At 45.3% G+C, this 24,902-nt stretch overlaps 1 protein-coding gene across 1 annotated transcript; it reads left to right on the top strand.

Moving 5' to 3' along the window:
• Positions 1–1,441: 1,441 nt before the first annotated feature.
• On the top strand, positions 1,442–21,813 carry LOC144732349 (uncharacterized). The gene is made up of 3 exons (XM_078613827.1): positions 1,442–1,580; positions 7,689–9,260; positions 19,741–21,813. The coding sequence occupies exons 1-3, from the start codon at positions 1,547–1,549 to the stop codon at positions 19,905–19,907; spliced, it is 1,773 nt and encodes a 590-aa protein (XP_078469953.1). The 5' UTR covers positions 1,442–1,546; the 3' UTR covers positions 19,908–21,813.
• Positions 21,814–24,902: the final 3,089 nt, after the last annotated feature.

Below are 24,902 nucleotides of genomic sequence, written 5' to 3'. Positions count from 1 at the left end.
AGTGTATAGTGTAGTGCAGTGTATAAGTGTAGTGTATAGTGTAGTATACTAATACAGCACACCGGTATGTTGGAGAGCAAAGCCAGAACATTTACAATCTGAGTACGACGTTTCGCCAGTAATTACAACATGCTTCATTAGGCGCATGCCCTGGACTCGTCGTTATCCGGGCATCGTCTAATTAATTATCAGCGGTGTGACCCATCAATTGGTTCACGCCGATATTATTTAGCTCACTCACTACAACCGTGCCTATAGGCCCGTGTGTGAGAACCAATTTATTTATAATTCGTAATGATGACTGATATGGCATGGAGATGTATTTACACGTTGGTGGAATAAGAACGGCTGGAATAACACATTCCTGCGGAGGGAGCTGGTAGGAACGTTGGGTTGCTCGGTCAATGGCCAGGGTCAACGGCGGCGTGGTGTATTCCGCAAATATGCCCGACTGTAAGGGCGGGCGCAAGCCGGCGTGAGTAGGTTGAACGTTGAGTTTTATAAGGGCACCACGGGGTAACCAGCCCCTCCCCACCCAGCCCCACCCAGCCCCTCCCTCCCCACCCAGCCCCTCCCCCTCCCCACCCAGCCCCTCCCCCTCTCCACCCAGCCCCACCCCTCCCATTTTTGGATGCACGACAGACGGACACAATAATCCCCTGTGGGCTGGTGTAACCAGGAAGTTCCTACCAGTATTATGTTCTTGTATGCAATGAATTCGCGTGACACCTGTAGCCACTAGAGGTCGCTACGTTATAATCATCACGAGCCGTAATTGATCCACTGCTGGATGAAGAACCTCTACGTATACTGTACACTGCTCTTCACGAATTTTCAGAGGGGGCCACATTCGCCGACAAGACACAATCGGTGTATGTGCCGCCACACACGTGAAACCATTGCTGGGGTTGACACCATGACGATGATGGGAGGTGTTTGAACATGTTGCGCAATGTCCGGGGCCGCACTCAAGGCCACCAAGGGCCCGTCAGTGGCCCACGCGGGCCTTGCAATGAAGAACCCTGGGATGGGGAGATGAGTACAGTCCTGCACTTGTTAGTTCACATTGTGAGCAGCAGAGGGCAGCAACGCACATTGTTATACTCTACTATAGTTGGGTGAAGTATGGTCAAACAACACTCACAACACTCACGACTTGGCGAGGACCTCATCCGGCCAGCAGCGACTCCACGACACGAAGAGCTGCACACGTATTCGTGGCGACAGAGCTTGCACTGCTGAATGTCACCGCATGAATTCTTTGTGCTCCACAAGTTTTAGAGTAGATCCTTTGAGGGTGGGGGAGAGGGGAGGGAAGGAGGACAGGGGGTGTATGTAGACCCCCCCCCCGTCCCCAGTCAGCCCAACCTCACCCCCAACTACCAGCCCCCCCCCCACCACCACCACACTCAACCCCACAGCTCAATGTTGTCCGCGACCCCTTCCATCCCAAGCGCGTGGCCGCTCCTCCTCCTGCTCCCCGTGCATTTCCCTTCCCGTGCATCGCAGTGATAACCACCGGCCACTTCCCACTTCGCTCTTCTCTATGCTTGAGGCTTATTCCAGTGGCACACACGCAGGTACGTGTACACACGCACGCGGGAGGCACGTCTCCGGGTCAACTGGTAGAGTGGAGTAAAAGCACGTGCGTGTATCGCTGTGTTGAGAACGATACTGGATGTGGTGTGCCGGGCGCAGACGTATTTTATTGGTCGCCCATCGGGACATATGCTGACCAATTTTCCTGGTCGCTGACCAATTTAATTCCTGCCTACCCGAGGCAAAGATATTGATCCAACATGATTAAGAGCGAGAGGAAGGGTGAAGTTCAAAGTCAGGGTTATGGGTCAGTATGCGTGTCAGGGTTCTTGCTAGAGGTAGGGTCAGCATTAGGGTCAAGGTAGCCTTTAACAACCTGTTGGATAAAGTGTTGTTAGTGAGCACCTATTAAGCCTGGAACAGCGCACGAGGGCGTGGGTGGCCAGCACCACGCACCATCGTTGTTATGTCATTGCCGCTGGAGTGCTCCCGAATTAAAGCTGAGTGGACCTGGGAGAGGCTTAAGACATGTTCAGATATCACTCGTCATTGCTGATAGCCATAGCTTGGAATTAAAGCGAGGTCGCGACTGAGTTGTCGCCCAGTGCGCTAATTAATTGCTGCACCATACAAAGACAAACATCCTCGGTATAGCTTACACAGACTGTTGGCGGCGAGTGCTGTTAGCGAGCGCTTATGAAGACCGGCACGGTGCGAGGGGGTGGTGTGGCCATTACCGCCCACGGCAGCCTTTGTCTCCCCGGTGCTGACGTTGACACGGTGACATTTAAGACCGAGATGACCAGGAACGGATCAGATAATCACCAATAATGTTAGCCGTAGCCGGGAATCGAACTCTGTTTGCCAAGTTAGGAGCACAGTGCGCTAACCACAGCGCTACCAACTCTCCATCCACACCAGCGGTTTTATTCCCGGTCACAGCCTCAGCGGTAAGCGGAATCTAAACCTGACATTCCACTAGGTTGACTCAGCCATAAATGAACAATCTTGATTTGAAACTTTCGTGACTGCAGGAATCCATACTCTAAAAAAGCATAAATGATCACTTTATATGGTTGTAAACATCTGTATTAAAGTGCTAAAGGGGAGTTGCAAAATGACTGCGTGTGCTATGCCGGCCTTAATAGGCGCAAGCTAACAGCACTAGTTGAACAGTCTTACAGAACTAATGGAACTTCGTAGTTTGTTGCGCATACTGTATCCGTGATAAACAACAAATCGTATTTTGTGCATACATTATTCAACAGTTTAATATAATAAGCACGTTATGTAACGTATGAAATGCATAGCTCTATTTATAGATGTGCTACTGCAAAATAATAAAGTTGGTAGAACTTGTTGTGGATTAAATATATTAATAATGAAAGTGATGTGGATTTTGTATGCGCCTGTGCCTTTCTATATTGTCTAAAAAAATGAGTTAATATCCATATATAGTTTATATTGTATCCATTCTCTTGTACGAAATATTTGTTTAAAGATATTATAACATTGTGCTCGACATCCAACGATTAACGCCATTTACATAGAGTATTCGCTCACATAATTGCATACAAATTGCAGTCACTATGAATGTTGAAATTAGTTCGCACCTAATTGTAATTGCGTTACACACACCTGCACAATATATCTCGATTTCTCCATGTGAGTCACGGTCCTTTCTCAAAGACATCGGCGATAGTGGCCCATTATTCCACTCAGCTCTGTCCACGATGAAGACCCAGCACAGAAGATCACTGGTGTTTATCTTCCACGAATCTCATGCAGTGCCGGATTAAGCGAGTGCGGGGCCTGTAACATATGTTACAAAGGGGCCCTAAATAAAAAAACACACCCACAAATATAAAACACACGTTTTTTACTTGCATAGTAAAGTAATTGTATTTTTTCATTTGGTATACAGCCAGATAATACGACAAATCGCTAACCTTAAACACCCAGTCGTTCATAAAAGTTGAAGGCAGTATAGTACTATAGCAATAGAGCAAGTGCAGAATCACTGAACCGAAATTTATAGCTTAAAAGCATTTAGCGCGAGGCCCTTGAACGTGCGGGGCCCGTAGCATATGCTACTTTTGCTACTAGGATAATCCGGCACTGAGCTCATGGTCCACCCTAAACCGCATCCACTGCACAAACCAATGCAGATACGGATACCCGATGCACAAACAGAACATTTAAAACTCTCCAGTGTGCGACTGTGGTCATCCAGAACAGACCGTACAACGTATAACGACGCAATGCCCGATAAACAAATACGGAGACATCGCAGCGATGATAAACAACTCCGCTGTTCCTGACGCTATTATCTGGCGTGACCACATGCATGTGAAATTGTAGTTGTTGCTCTGCATTTAGATCAGCCGTGCGAAAGAACATTCTTAAAGTTTGCATCAGATTGTTCAAACTTCTTCTGTAACTTACTTTACGGTCTTTCCCGGATTCTGGTGGTATACACCTCTATAACCTTCCCATTCAGTCTCTCGATTTTTCATCTATCTAATAAATCTAACCTTTCACTTCTCTATTTATGATCACTAATTTTATTTTTGTGTACCCTACTCCTATCCGTAGCACATTTATGTCACTCAGCGGGTGTCTGTCCATGAAATGTTTAACATCCCCTTTATTAATAACCCCAATTATATTTCCTACAATTTGTTCTGTAGGGTCTCTGTAATTGCCCAGCTTTCACCTCCATATATTCAGATGTAACATACAAACTCGGTGTAAATTAAAATAATTTCTCATTTAGGTTGTTTTTCATACTAAAAACATTTGTTCGTATCACAATAATTTAAAGTAATTTCTTAATCCACTGTTTATTCAATGCGTGCCCATGCCGTGACGATCACGCGAGTTGTTTTGACCAGGCGGTATATGTCGACACAATTCGTTTTATACTCTTTGGTTTTTTCGGTAAAGTCACGTAGGTAAAAAATGCAAATAAATTCAATCACGACGTTTCGGAGGCAACACAAGCTTCCGTCTTCAGGTGGAACCGTCACAGCAAAATTACTGTATCAAGGTAATTTTAATTACTGTATCAAGGTAATTTTGCAGTAAAGTAATTTTGCTGTGACGGTTCCACCTGAAGACGGAAGCTTGTGTTGCCTCCGAAACGTCGTGATTTAATTTATTAAATTTGTTTACCTACGTGACTTTACCGAAACAACCAAAGAGTATGAATCCTTACAGTCACGAAAACTTCAAATCTAGAAACAATTCGTTTTAGGTGTTGTTTGACCAAGTTGGCTGGTATACGTTATATTGCTGATCTATAAGGGGTGGAAATCTGTAAATTTCGTTTTATTTTAAGGGCTAGGGAGGTGACATCTTGCTCAATATAGTAGATTATAATAATAAAAAAAAATAATAAAACCTAAAACTGTATACGGTGTATTTGTGAACCTAATTACGAAGGGATAGAGAAGTGACATATTGCTCAATCTAGTAGATTATAATAATTTAAAAAAATCATAAAACCTAAAACTGTATACGGTGTTCATCTTCTTGGTTCTTTCGGTAAAGTCACGTAGAAGGGAAATAATAAAATAATAAAAATAAAATATTATATAATACAATTCTCACGACGTTTCGGCCACAACGCAAGCAGCCGTCCTCAGGTGAAGAACAGGGCTGTCGGACGCGAAACGTCGTGAGAATTGTATTTTATTATGTTTTATTTTTATTATTTTATTATTTACCTTCTACGTGACTTTGCCGAAAGAACCAAGAAGATGAATCCCTGCAGTCACGAAAGCTTTAAATCGAAATGATTACGGTGTATTTGTGAACCTAATAACGAGCGCGAGTTGTCTGATGGCTGGTTCCACTGACATGGCAGGCTCAGCCTCGAGAACCACGCAGCTACGCCTCACACGAAACACTCACGCATACACAAGCCCTGTCATCAGTGAACCGAGTAATTCGCCTCCTGGAGAGCGTAACGCTAAAGTCGACAATACTAAATACTTTGCCTTTCTCCTCATATTTGTTTTTAGCCCATTTTATTCAACGTTTAACGGGAATAATGCGAATGATTATACAAATGTTACGAAAAAACATTACCGCATTTTAATAATAAAAACGAATTTGACTTCCTGATTGGACCGTGGTAGAATGGCGCTCACTTCTACTGGCGGCCGTGACAATTCCACATTCTTATGACAAGGGCGAGTACATCTATCAAATAACCATCGTTGACTTCCCAAAATGTGGTAGAGATTTTGTCCACCCCAATAAAATAATAGGTCGTGTAAACCTCAACCGTCAATAATGGTACTTCCAGAGGCTTTCACAACATAGTTTGATTTCGTGTTGTTCCTGTTTGTATAGTTTAATTCACTCGATCATCATTAATGCAACATCACCAGCATAGTAATTCGCACATCATTTTCCATTAATCAAAACATATATTCTCACTCGCTATTTAGTGATCTCTAAATATACGAAGTTAGGGGATTAATTGATGGATTGAGAAAGAAAATATACCAACGTCCAAAATTGCACAAATAAGCAATGAGAAGTGCATGCTAGGAATTACCCTGGGGCAGAGAGAGAGAGAGAGGGGAACACGTGGAATGAGAGAAAAACATGCCCCTTAACTTCATCATTGAAATTGCTAAGAAGAGTATGTGCAGGGCATGGGCAGGACACGTCGCGGCTAGCATCGTCAACGGTGAGTCGAAGTTGGTAGCAGAGCAGCAACCAGAGGAGCGAACGCGACCCAGACGTGGACTGCCGCGCAGACGGAGCAATGCGATCAGCTCGTGCGACGGTGACGTTTGTCGTGGTGGCTAGATGTTAACTACCTCGCCTGGTTTACAGGAGGTCGTCATGGGTTCGATCCCGACCCTGACGTCTGTATATTTGGAGTTTGCATGGCTCTCTCGGCGTGATTGTGTGGATTTTTCGCCGTGTCTTCCGATTTTCCCTCCACATTTATAATCAACGTGCGTTTAGAGCAGTGGCTCTTAACTTTGGGTGCACGCACCCTCTGGGGGTGCGAGATGCCCTTCCTGGGGGTGCGAGACATGGCCAGATTTTTTAAAGAAGGTAAATCATCGAAACACAAATTAAGTAAGGGCACGTAAGTACAACTACTTTGTTTCATCAAACCCTGTGTATTTTTTTGTTATGTTTAAGATTGGGAACCAAGGCTGCAGTAAAGGTTTAGAAACCGCTGGTTTAGAGTATTTGGCTGCTATACATTCCCACATAAGCCACGTCGTTGAGCTATAATTTGTGATAGCCAGGTCGCCTTTAAAAAACAGCTGTATAGCTCAGAGGGCCTTGCCTAGTAAAATAAAAAAAAGTGTTTAGTTTAGTCTAGCTTGTATTGCTCGACCGTGAGAGATGGCGATGGCTCAGCGAGGCGTCCATCCACGCACCATCGCAATTCATTATTCGCGCAAATTGCAAGGTCCTGTTTCCTGGCGGTGATGAAGCATTCGAATTTTCAAGCACACGTGCTTTCATGATCCTACAGAGTCAGACGTGGTGGTTCATGCCTGTGATGTATGTTGAACTTCTTTCGCACCGTATGTAGCGAACCATACTAATCGGAGGTGCGGTTCACGCAGAAATCATTGTGTGCTAAGATGGCTGTGCATCTCATGAGCCTCAAGATGCATTCTCAAGGGAATGCTACATTGGGGTCTTTGGAAAATACTATTTGCGAGTGTTTTTGAATGGGTGAAAGCGGAGAACCTAGAGAAAACCGAATATGCACGTACGGGACTAGCAATCAACATTGTCATCGACTCGCCACACCTCACAGCTCCACGCCTACAACACCTGGAAAGCCCTGGTGGTCACCTTTCCGAGCGCTAACCAGGTTCAGCCCTGCTTATCTTACAACATTTCACTTGATTGGGTACATTTCGGGGCGACTTGACCTTTGCTATCCCAGTTCCTCAAGCTAAAAACAAATGCCGACCGACACGCGGGCATACAGCTTTGTGTGCGGTGAATGATTATGCGTCGTCTCGTTGGAAAGGTTTCATCCAGCAGTGCATAAACCATAAGCTGCTGCTGCTGCTGCCGATTCATGTTGCTGGCGCTACTGCCGATGATGATGATGATTGATGGGCCTGTGTGCGTGGCACGTGCTGTGCGCTGAGCAGAGGGGACGATGACCATGGAGGTGTCTTCGAGCGTCCACGCACCTTTAAAGTCACCTGGCTCGGAGGCCGCACGGCCCTGCGGCCACAAGAAACACAGCCCCGGGGCCCAGCGTCGGCCCGAGAAGCCTCCCTTCTCCTACATCGCCCTCATCGTCATGGCGATCCAGAGTTCACCGGCCAAGCGAGTCACCCTCAGCGAGATCTACCAGTTCCTGCAGGGTCGCTTTCCGTTCTTCCGCGGCGCCTACCAGGGCTGGAAGAACTCCGTGCGACACAATCTCTCGCTCAACGAGTGCTTTGTGAAGCTGCCCAAGGGCCTGGGCCGGCCAGGCAAGGGCCACTACTGGACCATCGACCCGGCCAGCGAGTTCATGTTTGAGGAGGGATCGTTTCGACGGAGGCCGCGGGGGTTCAGGCTCAAGTGTCAGGCGTACCGAGGCAGCCAGGCGTTGCTGCACTACGGGCTGGTGGGGCTGACCTCGACGGCTTTCCATCATCACGATCAGCCACATCACCACCATCATAATCTGCCTCCCCATCAGACCCTTCATCAGCAGCACCAGCATAACCAACACCATCACAGTTATCAGCAGCAGCAGCAACACCATCAACATGACTACCTACAACACCATCACCACGAAACCAATCATCTTCAGAACAATGGGCTCCACGAACAGTCGTACGGGCACCTGCAGCACCACCTGGCACTCGGGATGGACGTTCCTAGGCCTGCCCTGCACCACGCTAATCAACATTCAGGGCCAGATCTACCAAAGTCGCCCAGCTTCACGAAAGTCGCGTATGCGGAAGGAGCAACGTGCAGTCTCAAGGAGGCTTCGGCGACGATGGCGCGGAGCGGGAAGGAAGCGCTCGGCTCCTGCACGGTGGCTGATGATGAGCCACAGTCGGCGGCGACCTTCGGAGGAGACGGGTACGCGGGCGGGGGCAACGGAGCAAGGCGGTGGCTGCAGGGGTCGCCCGGCGGCCGTGACCGTCGCCAGAGCCAAAGAGTCGATGACGGGCGGCCCAGCTCGGGGCAGCAGCTGGGCCTGGGGGAGGACGCGTGCTTCGGGAAGGGAGACGAGCTCACGTCCTCCGAGCTGAGCAAGGGCTCACTGGGCCACCTGGGCGCCGGGACGCACGGGTCCAAGGACGTGCGTGCGGTGGAGACGACAGACGTCCTGCAGGACGTGGGGTCTCGTTTGGGTTTTATCCGAGGCAGCAGCCACTCCGTTGGCGACTTGAGTGCGGTGCACCACCACCTGTTCTTGGGGAGCACGGGCTTCTCCAGCGCTGACCAGGCACCTCATCTTCTACCTCCTCATCATCATCATCATCCACCTCTGTATGCACCACCTCCTGGTCATGGGCAAGGGTCGCCTGAATTTGCCACCGGCCTGAGTCCAACGTGGCACCAGAATTGTTCGCCTGGCAGCTCGCCAAGCCTCACCCGTCTTTCGCCGGCAGAGAAAAGTCGGCCACACTTTATGCACCATCTCACCAATCATCACCACCAGCAGCAGCATCAGCAGACGGGATCCTCCTACCTTTCATACGGTGGCAGCACTGCAGGTATTAATCACACACGACATGGACCGCACGTACGTATATGCCCCGAGTCACACGTTGAGATAATTTAGTGACTGCTGATGGAGACACTTTGAGCCTGATTTAAATCTTGACAAAACAATCAAAGTTTAATCATACTGCAAATCGCTCTGGCGAGTTGCAGTATTATTGTCGGTTATAGATATGCCAGTGGGATCTCATCACAATTGTATCGGAAAGGAACATTTATCTACAATACACGAGTCGGGCATTTAGACTGTTGTAGTGAGATTGCAAGCCACAGCATGGAGCCCTGGAATCGAAGGCACTGAGCATGAGGTCTTTGCTATACACGTCACCAGCTCTTCCATGACTTTATACAAGACATTAGACATCTTCTTACAAGGAGGGATCTATAAAGCATCTTTGTTTTGGCATCTATACATTACTATATTGATTGTGCGATGTTTTCTTGAACCTACTGCAGGATTATTTTAGAGAATTTCATGACTGCGTATTGGGGTTCATGGTTCTTTTTGGGCTCTGGCGTTTTTAACTTTTGTGTTTCCGTTGACTGACTCCAACATTGGGCATTATTAGACATTGGTATAATTTACAACACAATTGACAATTTACGACAAAAACAAAGATCCCCTGTATAGCCTTAACAGACTGTTGGGGCAAGTACTGTTAATGAGCACCTATTAATGCTGGCATGGCACACGAGGGGGTGGGTGGCTAGCACCACGCCTTTGTCTCCCCAGTGACGATGTTTACACACCGCACCAGGTACTCATTTGAGGCTGAGTAGACCTAGGGGAGGCCCAGGACCCGTTAAGATAATCGTCACTGGTGTTGGCCCTGAGCGGGAAGCCAACGCGGGTCGCTGGGTTTGTAGTGCAGCGCGCTAACCACTACACTACCGCTCCCCCCACAATTTACAACCCACACACACGCACACACAATACTCATACCAGAACATTGATGCGCACTAGCTTTCTATTGGACGTGAGCGATATTTAGAATCAAGAAAAGCATTCATAGTCGTCGTCTGATTGAAATTTCCTCCCCCCGCCTCACCCCACCATTAACATTGAGTTAAGTAGACACAGAATGCGTGCTAATATATTAATGTATACGGCTATCTACGCATCCACCGTTTGATCAACAAGCAGTGTGCAATATCTCTATTAGCCAATTAGACAGCACAGTTTGTCGTTAAAATATAAATTATATATGATTGTACAATTGTTTAGCTGAAGGGCTGCAAGGCCCAACTTACAAAGGACACGTGGGAACGAGCAACGCTGTGGCCGTTGGTTGTGTCTCGTTGGGCCGTTGGTGGTGTCACGTGTCTTAGCTGAGGCAGCCTCACTCGATTACTCCGAGTTCATTGCCTGATGATGCTCAAGGCAGTTTGAGTAAAAACGTCATCGTACGTTGGTGTTTAATTCTGTCAAGAAGAGTCTTAAGGAGGAGGAGGTGTTCAGAATTTGATCGGTAAATTGGGACGTATAAATAATATTTATAATGATAATGTATTTGTAAACGTGGCTATCTTGTCGGGAGGTGGAGGGTTAATGACAAATTATAATAGCAGATATCTGCCACGTGGCCCAAGCACAAAAACAAACGTGAATCGTACGAATGCTTGTTGAGGATAATTTTGAAGCTGCAAATGTGTATAAATTATACGACATGTGGTATATACGTGTATAATTTATACGCAATAATTTGCATAATTTACACGTAAGCAATTTAATGTAATACATATAATTAATTTGTATACGTTTCATAAATATCGTAGTTACACATTAAAGCTAAAAATGTGAATGAAACCCCTATTCTGCCACGATTTTGTGAAGTTACAGTCGGTACATCTCGTACGAGATTAGGCCCACAATAACCGCATGGTCTGTTAAAACAAAACAAAAATACCGTACGGTTAAAGCGTTGGTCTTTTTTCATTGCATATTTCTTGACAAATATATGCGTGTAATAAACGGTACACTAATCAAATTTCTAAACAATCTAATTACCTAATTATTCTTTAAATATTATACAAATTATTTTAATGATGATGATGCTGCCTTTGCGTTGGCCGTGGTGCAAAATAACTCAACACATTCGTCAATAACATTGAGACTTTCTATGACGAAAAAACTGAATAGGCGACGTTTCAGGCAATGGTCCTTGCGTTCGGAACGCTCTTCCTTCCGATATTCGGACTCCACTGGAGCTGTGCACTTTTAAATCCTCTGGAATTCTAAATTGAAAAATAATGTATTCATCAGTGCTTTTTGGGTTTAGTTCGTTATCATTCCCCCGCATCTCCAATTAGCACGGTTGGCTATGTACGGTGCGAAATAAGTTCAACATACATACACACCTACATACATACATACACACTTACGTACATACACAACAAAAATAAAAGCGGGCCAATACCCGAAACGTCATCTGTTACATATGTTATCCTTATAAGGCCAACGTGTAATTGACGGAGTTTTTGTTTGTGTTATTCTTTAAACTTTCTTGCTTTACTGCATTACAACTTGAATTAAGCATCCATTATTGTATAAATATGCTCATTCTTAGTGTACCTGACAGAATGAGCGTTTTAACAATTCTAGGATGTAAATATGTAATGATTAGAAGTTTTAGAGCAGGCGTGTGTGTTGAGTGAACTGCTATTAAATAACTTGTACGCAAACTTTATTTGAACTGGAAGTACGGAAAGGCATAGAGACAACGATGGGCCGACGTTGGGACAATGGTTCCAATATTTAATGCATGCTGCACATAATTGCAATCAATATTTGTTTTGCGCTAATTATAAAACTAAACGGGCAAGCCAGTCTGCTAAGGAACATCCATTTGTTCGGGGAATTAATTGTACTCAGAAATGTGCACACAGAAACACACAAACGCAAAGACACAAACATACAAAAACACAAATACGTAAACTCACAAATACGCAAACATATAAACACACAAATGTACGTATTACACAAGCACACAGATACACGTATACGTAAACACATGAATACAAAACATACAATACACACATACAAAATAAAAATACGCATATATACACACCACACACAAATACACAGACACACCACACACAAATACACAAACACACCACACACAAATACACAAACACACCACACACAAATACACAAATACACCACACACAAATACACAAACACACCACACACAAATACACAAACAAACCACACACAAATACACAAACACACCACACGCAAATACACAAACACACCACACACAAATACACAAACACACCATACACAAACACACAAACACACCACACACAAACACACCACACACAAACACAACACACACAAATACACAAACACACCACACGCAAATACACAAACACACCACACACAAATACACAAACACACCATACACAAACACACAAACACACAACAACACAAACACACAAATACACCACACACAAATACACAAATACACCACGCACAAATACACAAACACACCACACACAAATACACAAACACACCACACACAAATACACAAACACACCACACACAAATACACAAACACACCACACATAAATACACAAGCACACCACACACAAATACACAAACACACCACACACAAACACACCACACACAAATACACAAACACACCATACACAAACACACCACACACAAATACACAAACACACCACGCACAAATACACAAACACACCACGCACAGATACACAAACACCACACACAAATACACAAACACACCACACATAAATACACAAACACACCACACACAAATACACAAACACACCACGCACAAATACACAAACACCACACACAAATACACCAACACACCACGCACAAATACACAAACACACCACGCACAAATACACAAACACACCACGCACAAATACACAAACACACCACACACAAATACACAAACACACCACACACAAATACACAAACACACCACGCACAAATACACAAACACACCACGCACAAATACACCACACACAAATACACAAAAACACCACGCACAAATACACAAACACACCACGCACAAATACACAAACACACCACGCACAAATACACAAACACACCACACACAAATACACAAACACACCACACACAAATACACAAACACACCACGCACAAATACACAAACACACCACGCACAAATACACAAACACACCACACACAAATACACAAACACACCACGCACAAATACACAAACACACCACGCACAAATACACAAACACACCACACACAAATACACAAACATACCACACACAAATACACAAACACACCACGCACAAATACACAAACACACCACGCACAAATACACAAACACACCACACACAAATACACAAAAACACCACACACAAATACACAAAAACACCACACACAAATACACAAACACACCACGCACAAATACACAAACACACCACACGCAAATACACAAACACACCACACACAAATACACCACATACAAATACACAAACACACCACACACAAATACACAAACACACCACACACAATGTACAAACACACCACACACAAATACACAAACACACCACACACAAACACACCACACACAAATACACAAACACACCACACACAAATACACCACACACAAATACACAAACACACCACACACAAATAAACAAACACACAAACACACCACACACAAATGCACAAACACACCACACACAAATACACAAACACACCACACACAAATACACAAACACACCACACACAAATACACAAACACACCACACATAAATACACAAACACACCACATGCAAATACACAAACACACCACACACAAATACACAAACACACCATACACAAACACACAAACGTACAGACACAGACATTAGGTGCTTGTGCTAACACCATTTGCTTAGAGCAGCATAATGTAACGTTTATATATTTATGAAGCGATTTTGTTTTGGAAGTTCATTTAGTTTCATAATCTCGGTTAAATGCTGCATACATCTGGACATCGGTGCTGCTGAGCCATGGAGTGAGTTTCATAGCATTGGTTCACAGATTTTTATTATTTCCGTAAAAAACGTGCAGTGCTTTCGCACGGACGGACAGACAGGCACCGTCTTATCTGTGCTTAGAATCGAGTTGCGTATCTGCTCCCTTAAGGCAACTACAGCGGTGTGAGGCAAAACAGCTGTGACATTGTGAACACGACCAAATTTGGAAAAAACAAAACATGAAAAAGACAAACGTCTATTTTAAATCAGCTCGAGCCTCCTGTAAATCACGTGACCTCAATGTGGCCACCCCCCACTCTAAGCCCTTTCCCCGCCCCCTGTGGAAACAGACTCTGCTCGTCGGTGCAGCTGCATCAAGGCCCCCGATGCAGCCTCTTCCTCCCCATCCTCATCTCTCCTGATCCTTTGCTCGCGTTTTTCCGTTGATTTCCTCGTATTTCCCATTCGACCTCTTCTCGTTCCAGTTTCCGTTTTCCTTTTCCACGAATTACATCCTCGACCCTAATCCCCTTCCCGCGGTGTGCCACGGGAACAAAGTTTTATGAACTACAATTATTACAACAGCTCGGCTCCACGACGCAGCCCTGTAGGGTAACTTCGCCCGAGTATAAAACAAGTTCGCAAGCACCGACGGAATTAGAAATCTCAATTGAACAGCCAGGACTTCAGATTTCACTCGATATTTTCCGGTACGCTGCTAGACTGGCTTGAAGTAGGGACTATCAGCATGAGGCACTAACGCTAGAGTATAATGCACACCTGTCCATAATAATGCAATATTATTGAACGGTATATTTCTATGTTAAGGTTTATTTATATATAAACGGCGAGATTGATGTGGCGTGTCAAAATAATTCCCAGAACGGGGTTCCAGATTCTTCCGGCTGAAATTAAGCACCGCTGGTGGTAGCAACCACGAACTTAGAATCACAAACAAGTTCCAAGACAACCAATCTCAATGCATGCACTGAGGCGTACAATAACATACAATGCAGTACAATGTGGATGTGTATAGCCTCTGTCAGTGCGGCCGAATCTGGAGACGCTGCACAGAAACAGAGAGCGTGTTTATTTGAATAGAGTCTGCAGTCAGTCAGTCACAGGCAGAGGAATAAAACATATATATCTTAGGCCTAAAATTAAACAGGGGAAGGCAGTGGACAGCAATTGATGGCGGGGGGAAGGAAGTTCCAGATCTGACTTAACGTGTTTCACTTCTTTCGCACCGTACGTAGCCAACAATTCTCATCGGGAGGCGGTGAATGAGCGGCTTCCCACTGAGCGAAGGCTGTCGACGAGTTGGTGGCATCAACAGAAGGCCGCCCATACAGCGCCCGTTTTTATACGTGGTGGATGGCCACGCATGCAAGCACTATGCATGCCCAGCCCAGCTGAACTTCCGAGATCTGAGGAGATAGCCGTGAGGTGCGGGTGATTTGATCGAAGTTTGGGATTGTGCGCGTGGGAGCGGTGGCGCAGCGGTTAGCGTCCCGCGCTAAGAACCCGGTGACCCAGTGTCGATTATCTGAACCGGTACTGGGCATCCCCTAGGTCCACTCAGCCTCAAATGAGTACCTGGTGCGGTGTGTAAACATCGCCACTGGGGAGACAAAGGCGGTCGGGGTTGTGCTGGCCACCCACTCCCTCGAGTGGCGTGCCAGCCTTCATAGGTGCTACTCGCTAACATCACTTTCCTCGACAGTCGGTTAAGGCTGTACGGGTGAGCTTTGTCTTTGTGCAGGGATTACATTCTCATTCGATATTTCCGGAAGGCTGCCAGGGTTGGCTTGGAGAGTGGGGCTCATCGGCGTAGGACACTTCCAGTTGAATAATTGTATCATGTATTCCACACCACCGCAGTATCACGGGGGAAGAGCGCAGGTTCGAGATGGATGTTGTCGCACCAACATAATTCCTGGAACAGCGTTCCGGACTTGTTCCGGCTGAAATTTAAACACTGGGTGTGTAAACTCTGCGCCGAGTGTTAAAACACTCGCCGTCTGCGAGACTTTCTGCAATAGCTCCCATTCCGCCCCCCCCCCAGACTCCAGGATCCAGCCACCCTTAAAAAGCCCACACAAACCCCAGCCCCGTGCGGGTCCCCGTTCGGCTGCTATGCTCTCCGGGACCACCCACGATTTGTGTCTCTCCCCTCCTGTGGAGCGTGAAGGAAAGCAGACTTCTCTCTCTCTCTCTCACGCACACACGCCCAGCGCACAGTGACACACTCGGTACGCACAGGACGTACGCACGCACGGAGCTAATTTTATAACGTGTATAAATATACTGGAGTAAACATACGGACATTTGCTGTGGGGGGCGGAGCGGTGGTGCAATGGTGAGCGGACTGCGCTTCGAACACGATGAGTCAGCTAGCATCAGTCAGTGGCGATTGACATTTGAACCATTACTGCCCTCCCCCCTCCCCCATAACGAACCTGCACTGACCAGAGTGGTGAAGTATAGTTAAACAAATCCCCCATAAACAACATGTTGGACAGACCTTCGTCCAGCAGTGGATTGACCGACGGTTGTAAATGATTCATGATGATTTACAGCAGTGGATGATGAGTGGTGCTGCGGTTAGGGCACTTGGCAAACAAGCGGAAAGTTCACAAGTTCAAATCATGGTTGGGGGCCGCCTCGGCCACATCATCTCGCTGAGGTCGATAAAGTGTATTATTTCGATTTAAAGCTTTCGTGACTGCAGGGATTCATATTCTTGGTTCTTTCGGTAAAGTCACGTAGAAGGGAAGTAATAAAATAATAAAAATAAAACATAATAAAATAATTCTCACGACGTTTCGGCCACAACGCAAGCAGCCGTCCTCAGGTGAAGACCAGGTCTGTCGGAAATACAGCGTCTGAATGGCCGAAACGTCGTGAGAATTATTTTATTATGTTTTATTTTTATTCTTGTATTACTTCCCTTCTACGTGACTTTACCGAAATAACCAAGAAAAAGTGTATTATATTATGTTCAACTTGAAAGGAAGGCTTAACAAAATGGCTTGACGACTTAAGACAGTGTGGTGCCAGACAGATGTGGCAATACTTTAGGATTTTGGCAAGACAGAGGAAAGTGGAAAACAAATGGCATGTGCAGTGGGCATCTAAGGGCTACCTGCCCATGGATCATGATGATGAACTTCTTTCGCACCGTACGTAGCCAACCGTCCTTGAGAGAGTGACCCTGCCATGTACTCCATCTACCACTGACTCAGGGATAGCGGCAGATACAATTACTGCACTGCCTTACATTTATAAGGGCATGTAAACAATACGAATATCTTGCTTTACCCCAGCTGCCGCTGAGACCTTCCTCCATGCCTGAGTCACATCCTGACTCGACTACTGCGACTCCAAACTTGATTTGAAGCTTTCGTGACTGCAGGTATTTACTCTTTGGTTATTTCGGTAGAGTCACGTAACTTTACCAACAGAACCAAAGACTGCGACTCAGTACGGCCTCCCCCATCCCTCATCGACTTTGCCAGTCTCCTGACCCGCACCCGCAAACGAGACATCAACCCCAATACTCGGATTCCTCTGCCTGCTCCCAAACCAACCCCAGATCTATTCCCGAGATGTTAACTACCTCGCCTGGTATGGAGGAGGTCGTGGGTTCGTTCCCGGCCCTGACACCTGTTGTATATTTGGAGTTTGCATTTTTCCCCGTGGTCGCGTGGATTTTTCTCTAGGTCCTCCCATTTTCCCTCCACATTAAGAAACACGCGTTTAGAATATTTGGCTGGTATAAATGTCCACATGATGACGAGCCACTTCGTTCAGCTATCATTTGTGGCCAGGTCGCTTCTGATAAAAAGCTATATAGCTCAGTGGGCCTTACCTAGTAAAATAAAAACAAAATTGTTTAAATAGTTAAACTTACGTGTGGTCCCGATCAGCCCCAAGATCTAAATCACCGAACCCTTGCAGATGCCCAATGCCTCAACTCCTCTTATTTATTCGGAGCAATGGCAAACAAGTTTGATTTTTAACCGAGCTTACGCCATTTCTAACGTGTCCTATAAATCGTTGTTTCTCAGATGCCTGGTGTCTTCTGCATTTCAGATATATTTAACATTATAATGGCTACTCAAAGTACGGTATATCCAATCGTAAATTTCCCGAAATGAGTGACTTTGTGATGCAAGCCACTGCAGCTATGCACTTTTAAATCTTGATTGGAAACTCATTTCATTAGAACTGCTTCTTGTGTTTAGTTTGTTGTCCTTCCGCTGTACCTCCGATTAGCACGGTTGGCTATGTATGGTGCAAAAGAAGTTAAACATACGTACATACAACACAAACTATGAACCCTATTGTAAACCAATGTAGTGAGCGCACTACAGTGCTCTGATAACAAGGATTTACTCTTTGTTCTTTCGGTAAAGTCACGTAGAAATAAAATTAAATAAATCATAGAACACAAAACGTTTCGATTGCAACACAAGCAAACGTCATCAGGTGTCAAATAATGCAAGCTCGGAGAGAGACACACATACAGAGAGAGAGAGACAAACACAGACACGGAGAGAGAGACACACAGAGACACAAAGAGAAACAAGGCCTCGGTGGCGAGGCATTATATAGAGAGGGGGGGCAGATAAATAAGCAAGTCGATGAGAGCGGCACAGGGAGTGAATGGAGTAAACGGCAGGGGGAGAGAAATTGGAAGTTTGAGAAAACAAACCTAATAAACTTAGAAATGTAATGCAATTCAACACAGAGAGGCGGCTAACTCAACAGTTAACACATTAGCTGGTTGATTACGTTCTTCCAAATATTGCTAAGTTAGAAGTTAAGTCTTGAGTAGTGTGGAAATCCTCCCCGTAGAGGTGGTTCAAATTCTTAGGTTTTTTCGGTAAAGTCACGTAGGTCAAAAATTAAAATTAAAATAAAATAAAAATCACGATGTTTCGGATTTATTTTATTTTTATTTTTTACCTACGTGACTTTACCGAAAAAAACAAAGAATATGAATCCTTGCAGTCACGAAAGCTTCAAATTTAGGTGGTTCAAACTTGATTTGAAGCTTTCGTGACTGCAGGAATTACTCTTTGGTTCTTTCGGTAAAGTCACGGAGTCGTGCTATCTTTTGATGTGCCTCCTGGGCGACCTTGGGATTTGTTTAACCCAGAAGTCGGCAACCTGCGGCTCCAGAGCTGTGAAGGGCTACTTCTTGACTCTATTTATTAAGAACCGTTTCGTATTCACGTGCATTGCGGCTCTTTAAATATTTATTTCTAGATTTGAAGCTTTCGTGACTGCAAGGATTCATATTCTTAGGTTTTTTTGGGTAAAGTCACGTAGGTAAAAAATTAAAATTAATAAAAGTAAAATAAATATATATATATATTTTTTATTCTTCCTTTATTTCTTGAAATATTGTTACCGAATTCGAAAAAAAAAACGGCTATTCTTTTTATTTTGGTGGCCGATCCTTGGTTTAATCGCACACGCATTTTTTCCCCGCAGAAGACTTCCCTCTGTTCCTGTGCCCCTCTCCACCTGAAGACAGAAAAGACTTTACCTTGGGCTTAACGAACGCCGGCCACGCCAGACAGCCCACGCACCTGGGCGACCAGTCCCTGTGCACACCTGGCCATGCCTCTTTGTACGACATCAAGCCCTGCCTCATCTGAGACGAAGACCCGTGGCTATCTGGGCGGCCCCGAATGGCCCGTCGAAGTTGTTCGGAAGTTGAGACCTCAACGTTTTGATGGCCTGGGAGCATGATTTACATCCAAAAGGAATGATGATGAACTCTGGACGCTGAGGAATTAGGCAAGAGTTAAGATGAAGTGTGAACGTGTCGACAGTGCCCATCTTAGCTGCAGGAATCAGTCGTGCTATCTGTTGATGTGCCTCCTGGGCAGCCTTAGATGGCACCGATGTTGTTGCCGATTTTGTACTCAACAAGAACACTACGGTATGTGTAAAAAAACATATTTTTCTATGTTTTATCATGTCAATGTAACATGGTTTATTCAAACAGCCTATTGGAATGGTGGACCAAAGTTTTCCAAACGCTGTAATGCAATGGGTTCCACCTCTCTGGGTCTCATCGGCAGAATATGGCCCTGCTAAACATTTGCAGCCGAATTTCCTGATGTAATAGGCAAGAGTCCTCCACGGACACTGGGTGGCCTGTTCACATTGACGTATGCAGTAATAATCATAACGATGCCCTTGACGTATCAAGGCGATTTTAATGAGGGTGCTTGCCATATGTAGCTCTGCTATTGTTCGCTGTCGTTGCTTAGCATGATGATGTTGGTGTGTTTACAATTAATTTTACAGATTGTTGCTTGTACTGCCATTTGATAGAAACTGTTTCAAACGCATCGTAGCACGTGCTACCCTTGAAGCACACGAGCAGCCTGCGCACGTGATCGTCTGTCCGTCCCTCCAGCCAGCCAGCCAGCGAGCAAAACTTGTTCTAATATATTAGCACGTACATTTTTTTAAGTTTTAGTGTTCCCCGGCACAATTGAGCCTTTGGTAGTGTCACATCAGTGTTGGCAGTCCAGTCTATTGTGTAAATTCCACATTCGTATGGCTGGAGGGTCAGTCCATCTGTTGGACAACCAATGCTTAATTTCTAACCAAGTAAATGTCGGCGTCCAAAGTGGTGCTTTTGATCCTGGCCCCAGATTGATGATGGTGATGATTATGAAGTTGGAGCTGACCCCGGATGGCGTTGAACTCATGTTGCTGCGGTTTATTTCAGTATTAATTAAACATATCTATTAAATGCTAATTATAGGCTCTATCAGAGCATTAAACAATTAACAAATTATAATTTGTTAAATTGATTATAATCAAACGTGGCAATGATCTGTGATTAGTTCAAATGAGGTAACTTTTGACACATTTCCTCCAAAATTCGGCGAATTATGTTTTTCACGAGTTACATTGCAAGCTGATTTTGAGATGTATATATATTTAAATCTTCAATTCAAATGTTTAGTTTTACAAAGATTCCAAAGCCATCGTTTCTTACCTAAAAGCGTCGCCTGGTTTGAGTGTCCTACCTGGGCCCGGTCATCCAGGCAAGAGAGGGGGACGGGGAACAATGAAGGCCTAATAAGTAAGACAACATCATTGATGTTAATAAGTAATTATTTACTCTTACAACTTAAATTGTAAAGTTTTTTTTTTACTATGCAACAGATTAACAAAATGTTAGTACTATTTACCTACTTATGTGCTTTATATTCCGAATGTTTTTGTTGTAAATATTTGCAAGTGTTTTCTCACCGTATGATAAGCTCTCTATATTTGTAATATTTGCTTTCGAATAAAACCACCAATTTAATATAAAATAGTAGGCACACGTTTGGTTTTGAAATTTAATTAAATGTTACGTTCGTTATTTATTACGTTTATAATGCGAAGTTATAGCGGTGTTCGTTGCATACAGATGAAAAGTTATAGCTTTAAAGACGTGCTATTTTTTAAACGTGTAATGAACAATGTGTACGCGAGATTAATTAATTTCCGGAAATGTATCCATTCTCTCAAAATTAAACTTATCATTGTCTTATACATTTAAAATAGTTAGGTTTAGTTTGAGCAAAATAACTCGCAGTCGTGGTGAAATTCTATTCCCGCACCTCCGTTTACCACGATTGGTTACGTACGGTGCGAAAGAAGTTCAAATCCAAACCATGATCGACTCAGCGGCAAGTTTCCCAAACGTCCTGTCCTCGCGACCACCACCACCACGCGTTCACCAAGTTACCCCTCCACATTCAAATATAAATCGAATGGGTTTACACTGCACGCACCGGATGATGGTTAAACACGTCCCTTGACGAGGAGGAGCATGGGCCATCACGCAGACTCAGGTCATCCTCGCAGCACCGACGTTTGGCTGTCCAGCCATCGAACAAAGACGGTCAACTACATCGTGCGCCGTCTGGAACGTTCTTCCTTCCGATATTTGGAAGACATTGGAGCTATCCACTTTTAAATCATCGCGATTGAAAACTAATTTCTTTAGAACTTTTTTTTATTTAGTTTGTTGTCCTTCCCCCGCACACTCCGATTAACACGGTTGGCTTACGTCAAAGCCGTAGCCATGGAGTCAACATTGGGGGGGACCAAATCTTTCAGGGGGTCTGGGGGTCCCCCCCCCCCAGAAAAATAAATCTAAATTTGAAAACTAATTTCCTACCTAAAATATTAAAAGTTCACTAACACATGGGATGGACTTTTTATTAATTTTTTACAATAATGTCTAATAGTGTATTGTATTACATTGCTGTTTTTCTAATTTACCTTTTCTTGCTTCATTGTATATAATGGCAGAGATTACGGATTTATAAAGTATAACCATAACCACAATCATATAAACAGAAATTTATTTTATAGCATATATTGGGGGGGGGACATTTTGAGCATATTTGAATATATTGGGGGGGGTGTGTGTCCCCCCCCCCCAATATACACACATCTATATTATAATAACGACCTTGGCTTACGTACAGTGCGAAATAAGGTTAATAAAGACAAAGATCCCGCGTATAGCCTACGTCACGTGGAGTACGTACATACACACGCGGAACAAGTGTACACGCACACACAGAACACGTGTACATACAAGCACACGGAACAACAACAACAACCGCCATTCGCCACTAAGTGGCGGTGACGTCACCACGACGCTTGTGCCAGGCCAAGTGCACCTTGAGGCCACGTGAAGTGTCGAACGCCCGCTGGCAGGAGGTCACGGGGCAGACCCAGCAGGTGCCACGGGTCGACTGACCGAGATGACCGAGATGACTGGCTGATGCACCACCTGTGCCCCCTACCGTACCAACTTGCTGTGCTTTAGCCACCCGGCGCTCCGCTCGTTTGTTGTGAGCGTCGCTCCTCCGCCCTCCGTTGTTGTTGGAGGGCGACTGCCTCCAACTGCCCAAGTAGCGTCCTTCACGAGCCTCCTCCACTGAGGCCGATCTTGACACCGCTGGTACCAGTCATCGGCAAGTCCACTCAGCTCCACGTCCTCCTGTACCACATCACTCCATCTCTTCTCTAGCCCGTGCCGCGCCCGTTTAGCCCCCTCGATCCGGCCGAACAAAAGCTGTTTAGGCATGCGGTGGCTGGGCATGCGGGCTACATGACCCAGCCAACGCAGCCTTGCCTGCCGGAGGAGCTCACCGATGGGACTTTGCCCAGATCTTTCAAGGATGTGTGAGCTCCTCACACAATCCAGCCTGGTTAAACCCAGGATGGATCGTAGGCAGGCCAGCCTAAATGTTTCCAACCGGAACACGTACATACACACACACAGAACACGTGTACATACACACACACGGAACACGTACATACACACACACAGAACACGTGTACATACACACACACGGAACACGTACATACACACACACGGAACACGTTTACACACACACAGAACACGTGTACATACAAACACACGGAACACGTATACACACGCGGAACACGTGTACACACACATGGGAGACGTATACACACACACGGAACACGTTTACACACACACAGAACACGTGTACATACAAACACACGGAACACGTATTCACACACACGCTGAACACGTGTACATACACACACACACGGAATACGTATATACACGCTGAACACGTGTACACACACACAGAACGCGTGTACATACACACACACAAATCACGTGTACATACACACAGAACACGTGTACACACCCGCGGGAGACGTATACACACACACGGAACACGTTTACACAAAACATGGGAGACGTTTACACACACGCACACACCCAGACCTCATCTTAATTTGAATCGGCTCCGTTAACGCAGACAGCGTTGGTTGCTTAAAGCGTCACGTGGGATGGGTTTAACAATCATCCGGCGCGTGCTGCGTAGAACGTGTTAATTTGCATTTGAATGAGAGCGAATTGGTAAACGTGGAAGAGCGTAGCATATACTGAAGTGACTTCTATGTACAAAATATGCAAAGAAATTCTGTTCTATGCTGGGGACTGCTTTTGAGGCTAAGGGACATCTATTCAATTCATTTGCAACCAATCATCGTTTCGTCTTTGTTCAACTCTACAGGAGTCTCACCGGTGTAGGTGAGACGACCGTGCGTTGTCCGTCCAGGATGACGTCCCACATTTCCACACAATCACTTCGAGCACGTGCAGCGAAACGTCGGACATGTCGAATAATAAAAACAACAACACCCTGGACACACGTCGACGAGCTTACGGTTAAAGAAGGGCAGCAAAGACATGCTGTAATGTTTGATATTCATGATGTCTACAGCTAAAGATATTCGGTGGCGCAGTGGAATCACTTGTGCTTCGTAGCAAGAAGAGCCTGAGTTCACTTCCCTGCCTTGGGTGCCTTGAGTTTGGTTGTTGTTCTCCCCCTGTTCTGCATGGGTTTACTCACGGGGTTTACCGATAGAACCCACGACCGCCTGCACACCAGCGAGTTAGTTCAACATCTCGCTGGTGTGACGCCCACCAATAGTAGAACAGTCGTTGCAACAACTTTGGACCTGAGAAATGTCGTGACCATTCTTCGGGTGAGTCACTGCGTGGCGCTCACAGACAGCTGACCCACACCTGTGCAGGTGGCACCACCACCGCGTATGCAACGCGCCTCCACGCGACAGAC

This window comes from Lampetra planeri, chromosome 42 (assembly GCF_965212315.1).
Source record: "Lampetra planeri chromosome 42, kcLamPlan1.2.h2, whole genome shotgun sequence".
Classification (NCBI taxonomy): Eukaryota; Metazoa; Chordata; class Hyperoartia; order Petromyzontiformes; family Petromyzontidae; genus Lampetra; species Lampetra planeri.
This window is presented reverse-complemented; position numbering and strand designations above follow the sequence as displayed.

Bases quoted from the DNA above. Each gene is read 5' to 3' on its own strand.
- LOC144732349 (XM_078613827.1), top strand. From the start codon at position 1,547: ATGCTTGAGGCTTATTCCAGTGGCACACACGCAG. The intron at 1,581-7,688 runs GTACGTGTACAC...TGCGCTGAGCAG, and splicing joins TTCCAGTGGCACACACGCAG to AGGGGACGATGACCATGGAG. The intron at 9,261-19,740 runs GTATTAATCACA...TTTTCCCCGCAG, and splicing joins ATACGGTGGCAGCACTGCAG to AAGACTTCCCTCTGTTCCTG.